Below are 20,566 nucleotides of genomic sequence, written 5' to 3'. Positions count from 1 at the left end.
TTCAGCCCCTTTACTTTCAGTGCAGCAAACTCTCTCCAGAAGTTCAGTGAGGATCTCTGAATGATCCAATGTTGACCTAAATGACTAATGATGATAAATACAATCCACCTGTGTGTAATCAAGTCTCCATATAAATGCACCTGCACTGTGATAGTCTCAGAGGTCCGTTAAAAGCGCAGAGAGCATCATGAAGAACAAGGAACACACCAGGCAGGTCCGAGATACTGTTGTGAAGAAGTTTAAAGCCGGATTTGGATACAAAAAGATTTCCCAAGCTTTAAACATCCCAAGGAGCACTGTGCAAGCGATAATATTGAAATGGAAGGAGTATCAGACCACTGCAAATCTACCAAGACCTGGCCTTCCCGCTAAACTTTCAGCTCATACAAGGAGAAGACTGATCAGAGATGCAGCCAAGAGGCCCATGATCACTCTGGATGAACTGCAGAGATCTACAGCTGAGGTGGGAGACTCTGTCCATAGGACAACAATCAGTCGTATATTGCACAAATCTGGCCTTTATGGAAGAGTGGCAAGAAGAAAGCCATTTCTTAAAGATATCCATAAAAAGTGTCGTTTAAAGTTTGCCACAAGCCACCTGGGAGACACACCAAACATGTGGAAGAAGGTGCTCTGGTCAGATGAAACCAAAATTGAACTTTTTGGCAACAATGCAAAACATTATGTTTGGCTTAAAGCAACACAGCTGAACACACCATCCCCACTGTCAAACATGGTGGTGGCAGCATCATGGTTTGGGCCTTCTTTTCTTCAGCAGGGACAGGGAAGATGGTTAAAATTGATGGGAAGATGGATGGAGCCAAATACAGGACCATTCTGGAAGAAAACCTGATGGAGTCTGCAAAAGACCTGAGACTGGGACGGAGATTTGTCTTCCAACAAGACAATGATCCAAAACATAAAGCAAAATCTACAATGGAATGGTTCAAAAATAAACATATCCAGGTGTTAGAATGGCCAAGTCAAAGTCCAGACCTGAATCCAATCGAGAATCTGTGGAAAGAACTGAAAACTGCTGTTCACAAATGCTCTCCATCCAACCTCACTGAGCTCGAGCTGTTTTGCAAGGAGGAATGGGAAAAAATTTCAGTCTCTCGATGTGCAAAACTGATAGAGACATACCCCAAGCGACATACAGCTGTAATCGCAGCAAAAGGTGGCGCTACAAAGTATTAACTTAAGGGGGCTGAATAATTTTGCACGCCCAATTTTTCAGTTTTTGATTTGTTAAAAAAGTTTGAAATATCCAATAAATGTCGTTCCACTTCATGATTGTGTCCCACTTGTTGTTGATTCTTCACAAAATAATACAGTTTTATATCTTTATGTTTGAAGCATGAAATGTGGCAAAAGGTCGCAAAGTTCAAGGGGGCCGAATACTTTCGCATGGCACTGTATATTTGAGATTCTTCAAAGTAGCCAACCTTTGCCTTGATGACAGCTTTGCACACTCTTGGCATTCTCTCAACCAGCTTCATGAGGTAGTATTTCAATTAACATGGGTGCCTTGTTAAAAGTTAATTTGTGGAATTTATTTTCTTCTTAATGCTTTTGAGCCAATCAGTTGTTACAAAGTAGTGGTGATAAACAGGAGATAGTCCTATTTGGCTAGTAAATATTATGGCATGAACAGAAAAACGACAGTCCATCATTACTTTAAAACATGAAGGTCATTCAATCCGGAAAATGTCAACTTTATAACAGAAAGTTTCTTCAAGTGCAGTCGCAAAAACCATCAAGCGCTATGACGAAACTGGCTCTCATGAGGACCACCAAAGGAAAGGAAGTCCCAGAGTTAACTGCTGCGGAGGATACGTTCATGACAGTTAACTGCACCTCAGATTGCAGCCCAAATAAATGCTTCACAGAGTTCAAGTAACAGACACATCTCAACATCAGCTGTTCAGAGGAGACTGCATGAATCAGGCCTTCATGGTCAAATTGCTGCAAAGAAACCACTACTAAAGGACACCAATATTAAGAAGAGACTTGCTTGGGCTCAGAACATGAGCAATGGACATTAGATTGGTGGAAATCTGTCCTTTGGTCTGATGAGTCCAAATTTGAGATTTTTGGTTCCAACCGCCATGTCTTTGTGAGACGCAGAGTACGTGAATGGATGATCTCCGCATGTGTGGTTACCACTGTGAAGCATGGAGGAAGAGGTGTAATGGTGTGGGGGTGCTTTTCTGGTGACACTCAGTGATTTATTTAGAATTCAAAAACACATTTAACCAGCATGGCTAGCACAGCATCCTGCAGCGATAGCCATCCGATCTGGTTTGCACTTAGAGGGACTATCATTTGTTTTTCAACAGGACAATGACCCAAAACACACCTCAAGGCTGTGTAAGGGCTATTTGACCAAGAAGGAGAGGGATGGAGTGCTGCATCAGATGACCTGGCCTTCGCAATCACCCGACCCCAACCCAATTGAGATGGTTTGGGATGATTTGGACCACAGGGTGAATGAAAAGCAGCCAACAAGGGCTCAGCATATGTGGGAACTTCTTCAAGACGGTTGGAGAAGCATTCCTCAAGAATCTTTGTTGGGATTTGTTTAACACTTTTTTGGTTACTACGTGATGTCTTTTTTCATAGTTTTGATGTCTTCACTATTATTCTACAATGTAGAAAATAGTAAAATTAAGAAAAACCCTTGAATGAGTAGGTGTGTCCAAACTGTTGACTGGTACTGTAAGTACATTGTAAAGAGATACTGAACTTAGTCAGAGAGAGAGAGAGAGCGAGAGAGAGAGAGAGAGAGAGAGAGAGAGAGAGACACACACACACACACACTAGGCATCCGACCCAGAGCCCGACTCAGCTGCACATCACTCACTCTACCAAGGCAAGCATGTATTTTTACTATTGATGATGCAAAAGTGCCTACTCAGAGACAGACAGGGCCTTTATGGAAACTGGCTGGTGTGGGCGTCATCCTGAGCTGTTGCTGTCAGTGAAACTGGATGGAGCGGAGACAATGATGGAAGGGATTTTATTGAAGGTGAATTTTCTATCTCACTCCACATCCTGTGGCGAGCATCACAAGGCAGAAATAGCTTTACTGAATCGACAATGAAGAAGAACAAGGACTTGAAGTTAATGAAGTGCATGGACAAGAATGTTCATTGGCATCAGTGAGGTAGGGAAGTGTCTCATGTCTTTCATTCAACATGCTTATTTTGTAATGGTCTCAATGCGTCAAAAACAGTTCTTCACTATTTGTCCTTTATTTAACCAGGAAGGTTACCTGCATACAGTAAACACGCCTATTAGTCTTATTGCCATACAATCTGCAATACCTTGTGTACCGAACGACCCAGGGAGTGATCCACAATCCCCATAATGCACACGGGGGCCTCTCTACATAACGTCACTGTTCACTCAGTGTCTTGGTTTATTCAAACATCACGTTATGTTACAGGACACTAGTATGCCCTTCTTTTGGCAGGTTGTCAGGTCAGTTAGTGGAAGGTCACAGTGCTGGGATGGTCTCGCTGAGGGGGAGGCAGCTCAGTGGACTGCAGATCAAGCGCATTAAGGCAGAAGACAGTGGCGTGACCTTGATGCCTCATATTGTAGTTTGTGCCTCCTCAGCCGGGGCTGCTGGGATGGGGCGAAATTTCTCCCCACGGTCGACAGCAGCTGAAGGAGTATTAGCCTCTGGCTGATGGGAGCTGTCAGTCAACCGAGGGACCGGAATCAATGTAACACCGTCACATTGGGGGGACTCATCCAGGTCTGTTCTGCAGAGGCAGGCTTAAATCAGCTACTTCTGAGCTGGCCTCAGTTCTCTCTCTAAGTGAGTGTGTGTGTGTGTGTGTGTGTGTGTGTGTGTGTGTGTGTGTGTCAGTGATTGCTTTTTGTAGGCTACCTGATTGTGAAAGTTGTTACAGTATTTCTATCAGCACTGTGTTGACTTTGTCAATTAAATTGAGCTGAACTATAAGCTATTCATTAGACTTCTTGTTATTGATTCAAGGTGTGTTTGTTCTGTCTAAATATGCAAACTCCAACGTAAACCAGAGAGTAATGGCCTTGGAACATTTAATTGATTTGGAGGCAATTACAGATACAAAATGGGAGTCAATTAAACATACATTATAGTAAATGTGCTGTAAATGTGCTAGAATATACATTATGTTGTGCATTATAGGCCACTTTGCGAAACTAATATCTGGATTTACAGTGCCTTCAGAAAATATTCATACCCCTTGACTTATTCCACATTTAGTTGTTATAGCCTGAATTCAAAATTGTTTGTTTTTTCTCACCCATCTACGTCCAATACCCCGCAATGACAAAGTGAAAACCTGTTTCTAGATTTTATAGAAAATGAAATACAGAAATGTATTTTTTACATAAGTATTCACACCCCCAGGTCAATTCTTTGTGGAAGCACCTTTGGCAGCAATTACAGCTGTGAGTCTTTCTGGGTAAGTTTCTAAGAGCTTTCCACACCAGGATTGTGCAAATTGTTCCCATTACTCTTTTCAGAATTCTTCAAGCCCTGTCAAATTGGTTGTTGATCATTGCTAGACAACCATTTTCAGGTCTTGCCATAGATTTTCAAGTAGATTTAAGTCTAATCTGTAACTCGGCCACTCAGAAACATTCACTTTCTTCTTGGTAAGCAACTCATGCTGAAAGGTGATGTCATCTCCCAGTGTCTGGTGGAAAGCAGACTGAAACAGATTTTTATTGAGGAATTTGCCTGTGCTTAGCCCCATTCTGTTTCTTTTTTATCCTGAAAAACTCCCCAGTCCTTAATGATTACAAGCATACCCATAACATGATGCAGCCACCACTATGCTTGAAAATATGGAGAGTGGTACTCACTAATGTGTTGTATTGGATTTGCCTCAAACATAACGCTCCGTATTAAGGACAAAAATGTCATTTCTTTGCCTCAACTTTTGTTGTATTACTTTAGTGCCTTGTTGCAAACAGGATGCATGTTTTAGAATATTTGTATTCTGCACAGGCTTCGTTCTTTTCATTCCATCAATTAGGTTAGTATTGTGGAGTAACTACAATGTTGTTGATTCATCCTCAGTTTTCTCCTATCACAGCCATTAATTCAACTCTGTAACTGTTTTAAGGTCCCCATTGGCCTCATGGTGAAATCCCTGAAATTCATCATGCTCAAAGGGATATTCATGGTCTCAATTTTTTTTTACCCTTTTACTGTACCAGTAGGGGACCTTATTTGTGAAGCATTGGAAAACCTCCCTGGTCTTTGTGGTTAAATCTGTTTGAAATTCACTGCTCAACTGATGGACCTTACAGATAATTATATGCCTGTGGTACAGAGATGAGGTAGTTATTAAAAAAGAATGTTAAACAATATTACTGCACACAGAGGGAGTCCATGCAACTTATAATGTGACTTGTTACACATTTATTCTCCTGAACTTATTTAGGCTTGCCATAACAATTTGTTTAAAACAATTATGAAAAACAGAATTCCACTTAGACATTATGGGATATTGTGTTCAGGCCAGTGACAAACTATTTAAATTTAATGTATTTAAAATTCAGGCTGTAACACAATAAAATATGGAAAAGGTCAAGGGGTGTGAATATTTTTCAGGAAAAACATCCAAAAATCCATCCATCCCTTTGGTCCACAGTCCATTACTTTTCTTTGCACGGGATTCCACCTCTCAAGTAGCATACTGTGAGATATGCTGGTTCCTAATTGGCCTGAATGGTGTTTTCAAACTGCATGTGCGGTAGAACAAACTGACCTGGGTGGGAGACTCCATGCCAAGAAAACTAATCAGAATCCCAGGCTTGTTGAAAATAATGAACAGGTGGCAGTTTATGCCACCCTCACAACCTGCTGGGGATGCTCTTTCTCTCTCTCTTGCTCTCTACATAAGTTTGTACTGCCTCATATGTGGCTCATTAGGACAGTATAGTCTTAGTTCTACAGTAAGCTGTGGTGATTGCTTGTAATTTATCGAGGCCATTACGGCAGATGACCATTTCAGCTATGTATTCATACATATTCAAAGACACTTGAGTTCTGTAGCGTGCATGGTGTGAGTGTAGGGACAGAATTGCTGAAGGCCGCCATAGGTGGATGTGGTAGATTGAGATGCAGCCCATCTCTAGTTTAAACTGACAGATTTTGATGGGATTTTTTCATTATGTTACTTAGATTGTTGCACAGGTGCGTCAATTGACTCTAGTTTTTTTTTAAAGTATCTGTGACCAACAGATATGTGAAATCCATAGATTAGGGCCTAATTTATTTATTTAAATTGACACATTTCCTTATATGAACTGTAACTCAGTAAAATCTTTGAAGTTGTTGCATGTTTCATTTATATTTTTGTTCGGTGTAGGAATAAAGTGACGATGCAACATGATTGATAATAAACAGTAGCAGCAGCATACAGTATGTGATGAGTAAAAAAAAAGGATCATTTCAGATAGTCCGGGTAGCTTTTTGGTTAGCTATTTAACCAACTTTTTAGCAGTCTTACGGCTTCGAGGTTTAGTAAATATTTAGTTTTGTTTAGTAAAAGTATTTGGACTGTACGAACCAAGTCTTGGAACATTTTAAAGGCCCCTCTGTTTTGGCATCGGAGATACATTTTTGCCATTGTCAAGCTCCTGCATTCTCAAAATGTTGTCATTGGGCAGAGAGATTTCCTGTTGTTGCAGCTTTAAAGCTATTATCCTGCAATTCTACCATTTTGCCATAAGGCAGAGAGAAAGTTTAAAGCTTAAATTGCAGTGCATTTCTGTAAAAAAAAAAAAAAAACATTTTTGGGGAGCGCAATTGTATTGAATTGAACAATGTGTAATTGGTAGAAGAGTACTTTGGATACCAATATGAGCCTCCCAGGCCCATGTTGCCCAGGGTTAAGAACATAAATTATAGATTATTACATTTGGTGTTTCTCAAAATGCATACTACCGTGCTCCGAGCACACATATTGGAGCACTGGAGGGTCAGCCGCTGAGTCCAAATCCAAGTATGCGAAACGGAGCATGGAGGGCACTTCTCGATTGCGTACTCCATTTGTAAATATTTTGAAGCATGCATTGACGCAAGCTTCAATGGAAAGTATGCAAAGAAATATGACGCAACCAATTAAGAGCAATGCAAAAGTTCTTGAAATCAATGGCTGCCATTATTTGAGCTGAAGCGAGAGAAAATACACTCCGACTTCAGAATGAAATGTTGCCTATACATCTCATATGTTGCCTGACTAAAATATGTTATCTTGATACATTAATAAATACATGCTTTTTTAGTTTTTGGCATGTTTACTTGCCTACGTACCCTAGATTGCAAGCCCATAATATGTCAAAAGGGCTAACTGACTAGTTATCACTGTTAGCTAGCCAGATAGCCACGAAGAATTGACATCTATTTTGCATACAATTCGTTTTAGTTCACTTTGCCTGTTAAACTGTCTGGTTAACTAGATTATTACGATTCACATATCTAGCTGATAGTTATGAAATTAAACGTTTGCTTTGTGTATATTTTGTTTCGTCTATTGTTGCCGTTGACCTGGCTGGAAGAAAGTTCAGTGAATGGGAGGTGAAGCGTGAGGTAATATAGTAGGGGGAGTGCTTCTCAAATGTAATGTTTTATGCATTCTCAACACTCTCATCCTCACAAGAACGTACTCAAAAGAACATTGTCAGAGACTACACTCGGAACATGAGAGTGTGGAGCACGGTTGTTTGCATATTGAGAAACACCCATTGTATTGTATTACACCCTATAAATGTATTTCCCCCACCGCCGCATAAGATTCTATAATGGTTAGGTTTCACCAACTTCCCACTTTAGTAGAGTGTGCTGTGGGAACAAGAATAATAAACCACCAGTGAAACATAAGAATCTGATTTTCTACTAGATTAAGCTTTAGTAGGCTACGGACTCTTCGTGCACTATCGATTCCCGGTAGGAACTGCTATCCCCCCTTCTCCAGGCCACTCCAGCTAAACCAACACGTTCCTTCATGAATATTCCGACTGGCTTTAGGAGGGGAAGCTGGCTGGATCATGCCACTACATTACAGAAAAATAAATAACATTACTTTTCTCCCCCATAAGTGCCCACAATGTAAAGGAAAATAAACTGATATTTCTCCTGCAGGAAACAGGGCAATTCTTGTCCCTCTCCCTATGTAAGTGCTAGTGACAGCTCCCAGACGCTCTCACCTCGGCAGACTCCGCTGAGCCAGGAGTATTTTTCCAACATCAGAAGGAGCTCTGTAGAGAGAAATAGAGAGCACTGCCCTGCAGAGCACAGCACTACTGAGATGCTTAGATTCTCTTAGATCTGACTGGCAAGCCCTTCTAAACACATCTAACTCGCCAGACAAGGTTTTAGTCCTCAGAATGTGTGGCAATCACTTCTTTGGTTCCATTATAAACTAGGTTTCCATCCAATTGGTGACAGATTTTCATGCGAATATTCTAGAATCTGCACAAAGAAAATATGCACGTGTTCCCACCAGTGGTGTTTCCACCAAATTGACTTGTTGCGATAAAAATCAGTGTGACGACATAATGCACACAAAATGTACATTTTCGCTTAAGTTTTCGTGTACTGAATACAAATCTAAAGTTCAATGTGTTCCCAACGCATTTTCAACTCTACCGATAGTTTTGTCACAAAATCTGTTGCGTTAAATAGAAAATGTGCCTACTCTGGTCTTGGCACGTTCGCTCTAGCTAAGTAGCCAACAGCTCGAGGATACAGTGCCCGTAGGCTGTGCGGGTAGGATAGTCTACATGATGAGATATTATGGATAAGAGCAGAATTATTATTTTTTTCAATGCCACTCAAGCATCAATGATCATGTCACCGGAAAAGGACCCTCGATATTTATTGGAAAGGAGCGTCAAGATCACTGTGCACTTTCACCACCTTGTGAAGTTCATCATCATTTATTTGATCTGTATCCTAATAAACTCCATGCTTTCCCGAGTCATAGTGGGAGGACCACACACCATATAATCAATCGTATTACTCCAAGTTTACTTCAATATGATGGTTATTATATCAATATTTGCCCATAGAGGCTTTTCCAGTTTCCACTGCCATTTCTCACATACTTAATTAGTTGCAGACGCACAAATAGCATACCCCAAAGACACGCTGACCTCTCATAATTATTCACGATTTATTCAGTATTATTCGTAGTCATTGTAGCATCCACATTCATGTAGAAGTGTTTAGAAACATATTATATTCTTATTTACAATAAAAATGACTCAAATGACACAATACATTATTTACCATTCATTTCTATTTTGCACAAATAATCTGGAACACAAACAGCAAATGGATCCAACAAATTTGTAAAGTCACAAGCTTGATGTAATAATTGCATGCTATGCATATGGGACCAAATACTTCACTTTTTACTGCATTAACCTTTTACTGCATTGGGCTAATTTATGCTCGAACAGCGATATTCTTGGTAGTCTTTAACAAATCTACTCTGAAACGAAAGTATATACTGTATCTCACACACGTGGTAATGGGCTTAAAAAAAGAAGACACCTGTACCATGTCAGATATATACTGAACAAAAATATAGATGCAACATGTAAAGTGTTGGTCCCATGCTTCATGTGCTGAAATAAAAGATCTGATTAATTTTTACAAATATATTATTTTATCTCAAATATTGTGCACAAATGTGTTTACGACCCTGTTAGAGAGTGTTTCTCCTTTGCCAAGATAATCCATTCACCTGACAGGTGTGGCAACCGTAATTTTGTCGTAAAAAATGTATTATCTTTATTAATGATGAAATGATGACAAATTATTAACATTTCACCCATGAGTCTAAAGAGGGCACTTTTGGTCATTGACTGCAGGAAAGGGCTACTGCACACATACGTTCATTTGTGCCAGTACTTCTGGTCCCCTAAAAACGGGGGAACAATGTACAAAAAGTGCTGTAATTTCTAAACAGTTCAATTTCTTGTTTCTTTTTTCAGACTTTTGTCCAACACTTTAAACTAGTTCACTCTTACCTACAGTCACCCATGAGAAGACTGTCAGTGAGAGTATACAGTACAGCATCTGATGTTAATGTGATAGTTACATGTGTTTGATCTCAGGTGCTTTGACTTCCCTCCGTGGCTCTGTCAAACTATCCCCCAGCTCCCCAACATGTCAGACTGTCTCTTCAGAGGTACTTTAACATCTCACAACTGATTTCTTGACGTTTTAAAGGGGAAATCTGCAGTTCAAACAATAACACAGCGGACACTCCACCACTGTTTCGGTGAACAGCTGAGTAATGGGGCTAGAGAAATGTGACCGCTCTCAAATTCATAGACAGAGCTATGGTGCAAGGACTGACTATCCATAATCATAGATTTTATCATGTTTTGAGGCTATACAGGATTTGTTTACAATAACAAGTAAAACAAGCTTATTTTTAGGGTTCGCATGGAGTGTGACAGTTGAACTAAGCTCATGAGGCATTTATACTTTATATTCATCAAGAATCAACGGCTATATACCATGCATTTTAGCAATCGCAGATTGCTGCTTTAAAGACTGCAGAGCTGCAGAGGCTCCCAGGAGTGAGTTCCTCTCCTCCTTAACTTTGGGTTTACAATTTCCTTCAGCCCTTCTCGTGACGGAACACTGGGAAACTTTGGTGACATCATGACACCATCGTCTGTGGGCCTAAGTTATCATCCTCTGTCTGTCTGTGTGATTTATGGGGCGCAGGATGCTCCCGGCCATTCAGGAGCATCATACACTGGTTAGTGGGCGGCGCCATCTCTTCTCCACTTGTTTCTAAAAAATACTGTATGTTTATTAGAAAAGGCAGCCATTAATCTGCTCTGTTTTGCAGATGTCCCTCATACTCTTTGCCGAATTTACAACCCTGCGTTCCCCACGAGACACTGAGGCTTCGCAGGCTCACCACAGAGCCTTTTTTAAAATCTATGCATCTTAGAGGAGAAATACCCTACAGCAATGAACCTTTTAGGAGAAATACCCTATAGCAGTGAACCTTTTAGGAGAAATACCCTATAGCAGTGAACCTTTTAGGAGAAATACCCTATAGCAGTGAACCTTTTAGGAGAAATACCCTATAGCAGTGAACCTTAAGGCATTGTCCCCTGAGGGAATGATGTTAGACAGCCACTCTGCAGCTCTGTGACATCTATTCAGTAGGTAGTGTTCACTCTCTGTGTTATGCTTTCACTGTGTTGCACTTACAGTGAGATCTCACCAAACACCAGTTAAGCTCTATTCTGCAATGACTATGACAGACCATAGACCAACAAGCCATTCTACCTGAGCTGCTGAGAGGACAAAATGGTGAGTTTTCCCTGAAGGAAGCACGCCCCCCTCCATCCTACACTTAGGGTTGGCAAGCTCCCCTCCATCCTACACTTAGGGTTAGCAAGCTCCCCTCCATCCTACACTCTCTGGCCCTGAAGTCATTTACATGATGTCCTCCTAGTGCAACAAGCCCCCCTCCATCCTACACTTAGGGTTGGCAAGCCCCCCTCCATCCTTCACTCTCTGGCCCTGAAGTCATTGACATGATGTCCTCCTACTGCAGCAAGCTCCCCTCCATCCTACACTCTCTGGCCCTGAAGTCATTGACATGATGTCCTCCTACAGCAGCAAGCCCCCCTCCATCCTTAGTTGAATGCCAGCCAATGATTGGTATTATTTACGGAGGAAGTAAAGGCATGGAAGCACTAATAAACCTTTCACTTCCATTGACAGGTGACAAGATAGTGTATGGATGGATCGCTGACGTAAATGACTACACTGAACTTCGAACAAGTAGATAAGAAACTTCTGTGGAACCTAACAGAATGTTCAGAATGAAAGTGTAAAGTTGCCTTTGATCTGTGTTGATTATCTTGGAGATTCACTCTAGGCTAGTCAAGCAAGGAAGGTCTTGAGTGAAATACTTTTCGCACAAATTATTTTACAGTGCCATAGACTCATTATCCAGCCATTCAAAAGGAGAAAGTACAGATCACAGTGGGAATTCCGTCATGTGAAATCAATGGGGAGTAGTGGAACAGGCAAGGTCTGATCCGGCAGGCCTGCCGCTGCATGATTGCTAGATGGATGGAGCCCTTGATAGATGGATGTGCTCTGTCATACCACACCTGACATAAAGCTTCTTCTTTCGATGGAACAGTTCTATCAGTGTGTTGGAGTGGTGTTTCCATCACTAGCCACTAATGAATAGCCTTTTCTGGGAATTAGTTTGGGCTTAGAATACCTAGCGACATCTCTGGCTTGGCTTAGTCATTGTGAGAGCTCACCGACAACGCTGCTGGCTTTTGCATCATGTAGTCATGAAGATTGCAGCGCTGTCTTTTAGCCTTGATAATTTAACCCTCCACTTTCATTACATGCCTCACACTAAATTTGAATAGAACGTGTTCACATGTTGGATATTGGCAAACCAAGGTAATTGCTTTGAATAGATGTTGGTGTGTTGGTTTCTTCTATTTTGTGTTATTTATTTTAAAAAATGTACCTTTATTAACTAGGCAAGTCAGTTAAGAACAATTTCTTATTTTCAATGACAACCCAGAAATAGTGGGTTAACTGCCTTGTTCAGGGGCAGAACGACAGATTAGCTCGGGGATTCGATCTTTCAACCTTTCAGTTATAAGTCCTACGCTCTAACCACTAGGCTACCTGTCGCCCCAAGGCAAGTTGCATAAGAGTCACATTACAGCAATTTGGTTTCTGACTCCCAATACAATACAATAATATCAAACCTTGTAAGCTGTTAGGATATATAAGAAATGTAAGAAATATGGGACGTCATATTCTTCTTCTTCTCCTTCCTTTTTTCTCTTCCTCCTTTTCTTCTCCCTTCCCCTCCTCCTCATCTTCCTTCTCCATCTCCACAACCCCGTCCTCCACATCTTCCTCCTCCACCTCCTCTTTCACCTCTTCATCCTCCTCCTCCTCCACATCTTCCTCTTCTGCCTCCTCTTCCTCCACTTCTTTCACACCCTCCTCCTCCCTCTCCTCCTCCTCCTCCTCTTCCTTCTCCATTTCCACAAGCCCGTCCTCCACATCTTCCTCCTCTACCTCCTCTTTCACCTCTTCATCCTCCTCCTCCTCCACATCTTCCTCTTCCGCCTCCTCTTCCTCCATCTCTTCTTTCACACCCTCCTCCTCCTCCTCCTCCTCCCTCTCCTCCTCCTCCTCTCTCTCCTCCTCCTCCTCCTCCTCTCCTGTCCTGTAGGTACTCGTTCCAGGATGAGGAGGACATGTTTATGGTAGTGGATCTGTTGCTGGGAGGAGACCTGCGCTACCACCTCCAGCAGAACGTTCACTTCTCAGAGAGCACTGTCAAGCTGTACGTCTGTGAGAACGCCCTGGCGCTGGGCTACCTCCGCAGCAAACGCATCATCCACAGGTGAGTGGGAGAGACACCTTCATCATCCACATCGTCATCCACAGAGAAGTAATTTTTTTACACCCAAATCTTTTTTCTTTTTTTTTTACAACCAAACCTCTATTGTAAATGGCATGTTATAGAAGGGTCCAGACAATTTTTTTAAAGAAACATCCCAAAGAGCAAATCACTTCCTCATCCTCATTGTGTAGTATGGGGGCCCCAAAAAAACATGAACAAAGGCTCCAAAAACACACATATACGATCTTTTAGAAACGGCAAAGCTCTCAGAATAGTGATGCAGGTCTTCAGATGTTATACACATGAAATTGTGTTATTCCAAACTTTATCCACAATGTTATACATTCCCTTTTGCTCAACACGAGACGTTTCCCCTATCCAGCTATTGGATTTTCTGTGTAGCCTGCTGCTACAGGTAGCTGCTGTCGTAGCGCATGTGGAATCAGATTACATCAAAAAGGGTCAATCAGAGCTAATGAAACCGGATTTTATTGAGCTCATCAACACCCTGCTCTGGCCCCGTGCCGTCGCTGGGTCGCAGCTGCGAAAAGTTCAGCAGGCTCATAGCAGTTCATATCTGGTTTATAGACAGCTGCCATTCATAACTTATTTTGACTATTCGGACACTTTTTGTAAACGAAGATGCTCTAAAGAGATGATGGACTCCACCCAAGCCATCTAGGATCCTGGACCCTCTTGTCACATTTCAAGGCTGCGTTAAGATTTTTACAGTCCAAGACAGTCCAAGCACCGCTCAGGTAATACCTCCCATCCTTTCTAAGCATTACTGTCGTACTGTTGTCGATACTGCCAGGGGTCAGTTGTAATATTGTACTCATTCAATTGAACTCCACTCTTAGATCTGCTATTTTTAGCTCAAAAGAGAAGCCCGCTGTGGTCTGCTCACCCAGTGTTATTAGTTTAAATGTACAATGTAATACCCACTCGGTTTTCAAATCACATAGAGGACTTGAGTTGATGCACGATAGCAACCAAAGCCCATGCAAGTCAGTTAATAACATTCCATCATTGGTTACTCTGGGAGTTCCTAATATTGACATTGGTTGCAGTCTTTCCTCTATAGAGTAGAGTAGACCAAATGGGGGAGTTCTATGCAACCTTATAGCCATATCAACTATATCAATATCAGCCATCAGAAAGAGCCTGCAACTTCCTATTGAACGTAGTTATGTGATTTTAAAATCCATAAAGGACTTGGATTGATCCATCTGAACATTAGGAGCTTACTTCCTAAACTGGATTACATCGAGATATGGGCTATGCAGACAAATCTGGACATTCTGGGACTCTGTTATTAATATTTAGGGTTATAATGGTGTTTAGAACCGATAGACAGGGTAGAGGTGGTGGCCATTCTTATTAAAAATCCTTTCGCTGTCTCTTTAACGAAATCCATTTCCCTTATCAAAACCTTTGAGCTATCTTTCAACCTTTGTTTGGGGAGAAATGTATCCATAACTGTCATAGGGGTCGAGGAGTTAACTAGTTTGTTGTTTTGTTATACTCAATCAGAAGTTATTATCCTGGGTGACCTAAATTATGATTGGGAAATGCAGGCTTCAGACAACCTAAAAGACATGTGTAATGATTTAAACTTAACCCAGCTGGTGACTAAGCCTACACGGCCCAACTCTAAAGAGCCTTAAAAGTCAACTCTGATTGATCTTATTTCAACGATTACACCAGAGTAAAATACTGGTGACTTCACCCAAGATATTAGTGAACATTGCCCAGTTGTTTGTGTTAGAGATGTAGGAATACAAAAATCTAAGTCTAGTGACATCACAAGGAGGAACTTTAAAAACTTCAGTGAACAGGCTTTTTTAAATGATCTTTATTTTAGTGACCTTGATTGTATTTTAGCTGTCCCTGAACCTGATGTAGCTTTCAGCCCTTTTACAGATGTCTTCAATACTATTGTGGATAATCATGCTCCCTTCAAAAAATGAAGGGTTAAAGGTAGATCGAATGCCTGGTACACTCTGGAATTATTATGCAACCGCTCTTTTGGATTGTAATTGAAACCTGGCTAAATTCTGGAAAAATGTAAAATCCCTGAAGGGTTCTACTTCCTTCTTTCTGCCACAACAAATTAATTCAGACATGGGCCTCGTTCCGGGAAAAAAAAATGGCATCACTGATGCATTTAATCACCATTTTATTTCAGCGGGCTACCTCTTTGAAATAACTTCTAAGCCTATTCACAATGATATTGTGTTACGTTCTGACCTTAGATCTTTTGTTATGTCGTTGTTTTAGTATGGTCAGGGCGTGAGTTGGGTGGGTTGTCTATGTTCCTTTTTCTATGTGGTGTTTTTGTGTTTTGCCTGGTATGGTTCTCAATCAGAGGCAAGTGTCGCTAGTTGTCTCTGATTGAGAATCATACTTCGGTAACCTTTTCCCACCTGTGTGGTGTAGGTGATTATTTTCTGTTCAGTGTTATTGGCATTCAAGCAGGCAGAAATCCATCCAGTATGACGTAGCACTGTGATAAAGTGATAACTCGGGAGAATGTCTTCTCTCGAATGAGCCATTGATCATATTTTTCCGATATTCCTACCTTGAAAAGTGTGTTATTTAACGGAGGGTCTGGCACATTTTTCCTGTCTGCCTCTTTAGTCCAGGGTACATTGCATGGTGCCGTTGCCAGAGATATAATAGAAAGGAGAAACCTGTAAAATCACCTAAACAAACTACACTAGCTAGCTACTTCACATGCTGATATTGTCTTTGGTATTATTGTGTATAGCTGTGTTTTCTTGCTACCTAGCTATCTAGCTAGCCAGCTGGCCCATAGAGAGAGCATTGCATTGTGGATTTTGTAGTCGACTTGACCTGCAACAGATTTCCACAACAAATTTCCATGTTGCTACAAGACTTATTATAACGCCAAAATGAAACAGTTGTTCACAAAAAATATTGTTCTCACATCTTAATGTTATTTAACACTGTAACATAAAGGAATGAGTGAGTTTGGCTGGATTTTTCCTTTAATAATTATCAACCCATTTCCTTCGTAAATGTACAACTTTGATATTTTTTATTTGAGAAATGTATTTTGAATGTAAACCAGTCAGAGTTATGGCCTGGGCATAGGGCTATCACAGCAACCATTTTAGTTGTTAATGATCTTGTCAATTCCTTAGACACTAAAATGAAATGCGCTGCTTTGTTTGAGAACCTGTCAAAAGCTTTTGATACTGTTGATCATGCTATTTTATTGAATAAGTTGTCCTCGATAGGCCTGAGCTCTGACACCTGTTCGTGGTTTCATGATTATCTTAGTGACAGAACTCAGGTCATCATGATTGATGAGGTTAAGTCCGAATTTCTTGAAGTACAGTGCCTTCAGACAGTATTCAGACCTCTTGACTTTTTCCACATTTTGTTACATTACAACCTTCTACTAAAATGTATTAAATTGTTTTTCCCCCTCACCAGTCTACATACACAACCCCATAATGACAAAACTGCTTATGTATTTTAAAACTCCAGAAATATCACATTTAGATAAGTATTCATATCCTTTACTCAGTACTTTGTTGAAGCACCTTTGGCAGCGACTACAGCATCGAGTCTTCTTGGATATATGACGCTACAAGCTTGGCACACTTGTATTTGGGGAGTTTCTCCCATTCTTCTCTGCAGATCAGCAGATTAGCTACAGTATACATATCTTCCTGGCATATTACATCATTTATGCAGCAGCATACAAGACATTTTTGGAATCACCTTGTTGTGATGTGCTCACTTGAACAGGAAGGTAGCGTGAAATGTAGTGATGTCCCCATATTGAACAACACGTAAGTGATTAATGAAATATAATAACTTAATAATAATATTCACATACAGAATTTAGTTTTCCTTGATCATACATTTTTTGTAGTATTTCCTGATAATCAATTGTAGACTACACATCATTTAGAATTTCACTGAATTCATTTCTATTTCCTTACAATGCTGATGACCATATAAAATTAAAACGTAATTCAAATTCAAGAACTAAATTGGCGTTTACGAGGCACCCTCAATTCAATTACGAATTGAGCCCAACACTGTGAGCTGCCAGTCCTGGATACCTGCTGCATTAGATAGTGCACCTCCGAATACTGTGTTGATCAAGGGCAAAGGGACGTGAAAGTAGTTACACCTGACACAACAGTTTACAGTGAGCGGCTGACTATTTTCTTTATGGTATGTCCAAACTCTGTCTAGGCCCAAAAACATAGACTCCTTATTCAATCTTGAAATGCACATACAGTGCCTTGCGAAAGTATTCGGCCCCCTTGAACTTTGCAACCTTTTGCCACATTTCAGGCTGCAAACATAAAGATATATAACTGTATTTTTTTGTGAAGAGTCAACAACAAGTGGGACACAATCATGAAGTGGAACGACATTTATTGGATATTTCAAACTTTTTTAACAAATCAAAAACTGAAAAATTGGGCGTGCAAAATTATTCAGCCCCCTTAAGTTAATACTTTGTAGCGCCACCTTTTGCTGCGATTACAGCTGTAAGTTGCTTGGGGTATGTCTCTATCAGTTTTGCACATCGAGAGACTGACATTTTTTCCCATTCCTCCTTGCAAAACAGCTCGAGCTCAGTGAGGTTGGATGGAGAGCATTTGTGAACAGCAGTTTTCAGTTCTTTCCACAGATTCTCGATTGGATTCAGGTCTGGACTTTGACTTGGCCATTCTAACACCTGGATATGTTTATTTTTGAACCATTCCATTGTAGATTTTGCTTTATGTTTTGGATCATTGTCTTGTTGGAAGACAAATCTCCGTCCCAGTCTCAGGTCTTTTGCAGACTCCATCAGGTTTTCTTCCAGAATGGTCCTGTATTTGGCTCCATCCATCTTCCCATCAATTTTAACCATCTTCCCTGTCCCTGCTGAAGAAAAGCAGGCCCAAACCATGATGCTGCCACCACCATGTTTGACAGTGGGGATGGTTTGTTCAGCTGTGTTGCTTTTACGCCAAACATAACGTTTTGCATTGTTGCCAAAAAGTTCAATTTTGGTTTCATCTGACCAGAGCACCTTCTTCCACATGTTTGGTGTGTCTCCCAGGTGGCTTGTGGCAAACTTTAAACGACACTTTTTATGGATATCTTTAAGAAATGGCTTTCTTCTTGCCACTCTTCCATAAAGGCCAGATTTGTGCAATATACGACTGATTGTTGTGCTATGGACAGAGTCTCCCACCTCAGCTGTAGATCTCTTCAGTTCATCCAGAGTGATCATGGGCCTCTTGGCTGCATCTCTGATCAGTCTTCTCCTTGTATGAGCTGAAAGTTTAGAGGGACGGCCAGGTCTTGGTAGATTTGCAGTGGTCTGATACTCCTTCCATTTCAATATTATCGCTTGCACAGTGCTCCTTGGGATGTTTAAAGCTTGGGAAATCTTTTTGTATCCAAATCCGGCTTTAAACTTCTTCACAACAGTATCTCGGACCTGCCTGGTGTGTTCCTTGTTCATCATGATGCTCTCTGCGCTTTTAACGGACCTCTGAGACTATCACAGTGCAGGTGCATTTATACGGAGACTTGATTACACACAGGTGGATTGTATTTATCATCATTAGTCATTTAGGTCAACATTGGATCATTCAGAGATCCTCACTGAACTTCTGGAGAGTTTGCTGCACTGAAAGTAAAGGGGCTGAATAATTTTGCACGCCCAATTTTTCAGTTTTTGATTTGTTAAAAAAGTTTGAAATATCCAATAAATGTCGTTCCACTTCATGATTGTGTCCCACTTGTTGTTGATTCTTCACAAAAAAATACAGTTTTATATCTTTATGTTTGAAGCCTGAAATGTAGCAAAAGGTCGCAAAGTTCAAGGGGGCCGAATACTTTCGCAAGGCACTGTAAGTGCTTTTTAGGCACAAGTATATGCTGCCATGCCAAAGCCCCCGACGTCCACGGCCGACCGCCAAAATACATAGATGGCTACCACCCAACAGCATCCCTCAAGCTCCTTCAAGTAACTGACGAATGAATTGACTGTCCTGTCATTCATCGTGACAAATTGGATTGACCTGAAAGACCTTCAATTGTGAAGGCCAGGTCAGCCTGGAGAAAGTGAGGGGTTGACTTGATGATAAGTCAAGACACACGAACACGCCAACACACACTCCAGGTAGAGGTGGCCCTATAGACCTTCCTCAGGTTGTATGATAGCCCTCTACCTGTGTGCAGGGGAACAGGATAATAATGATGGTGAATGGCCTTATCAGACCTGGACAAATGGGAGGCTTCAGGGTTCCAGAGTGCTAATTAATCACATGCAGGATAACAAATGACACCATTTAGTGGTAGTCCTTAAAAGGGACAATCTACAGTAGCTACATCCATTTTTGGACTTAAAAATGTATCATATGTAACCATTGATTCTTGAAGAATATAACTTAGAAATGCCTCATGAGTGCTGAAACCACTGCAGGGAAATAGACTGGGTGATCATTTCTCAATACATGACTCATGAATCGATTCAGTGGGATAGTTTCTGTTTCTGTCATTCCATTCCAACAAAGGATCCTAATAGCAGGTGTTTGGGAGATGCGTGTTTAGATCAAATCAACCGCATTCAATCTGCATTTATTAGTGAAGAAGGAAAAGATGGGTATTCTAATTTTAATCTAATCTGTATAGAAATGGAATATTTTGAGAGGGCGGATGTGCACACTGTGAGTAGTTTCGTGTATTCAGTGTGTGTGTGTGTGTGTGTGTGTGTGTGTGTCTGCTGGTGATACCCTGGCCTTGAGCAGAATTTCTATCTAGTATACAGTATCCTATGACTCATGACGGATGATTCATGAGGATAATGTTGATAACGACATTGCATCAGGTCTGATGATCGATTTCTTTAAAAGAAAAATCATATATTCGTAAGTGCACTTCTCCATATTTACTCCAGCTTTAATTTTTCACACTAGATCTATGACCATCAGGGTAACAAATCATCAAGGCCTGTTTTGTCAGAACCTTCTCATAGGGTTTTCAATTATTAACACTAAGATGCATCTCAATTAGTGGTATCTTCAGAGACGATCCTCTCATACAAGACAAAGGGAAAGGAGGTGGTGGAGTTATTG

At 40.9% G+C, this 20,566-nt stretch overlaps 1 protein-coding gene across 1 annotated transcript in view; it reads left to right on the top strand.

Annotated features, from left to right (window-relative positions):
- Positions 1-20,566, top strand: part of LOC110537745 (serine/threonine-protein kinase 32A-like) — a 57,974-nt gene that overhangs the window by 5,620 nt on the left and 31,788 nt on the right. Inside the window, exon 4 of the mRNA XM_036937763.2 lies at positions 13,269-13,442. Coding sequence (XP_036793658.1) covers positions 13,269-13,442 — 174 coding nt within the window. The remainder of the gene's footprint in view (positions 1-13,268; positions 13,443-20,566) is intronic.

The sequence above is a fragment of the Oncorhynchus mykiss genome, chromosome 12 (genome assembly GCF_057628025.1).
Source record: "Oncorhynchus mykiss isolate SJ-2025 chromosome 12, ASM5762802v1, whole genome shotgun sequence".
Taxonomy (NCBI): Eukaryota; Metazoa; Chordata; class Actinopteri; order Salmoniformes; family Salmonidae; genus Oncorhynchus; species Oncorhynchus mykiss.
This window is presented reverse-complemented; position numbering and strand designations above follow the sequence as displayed.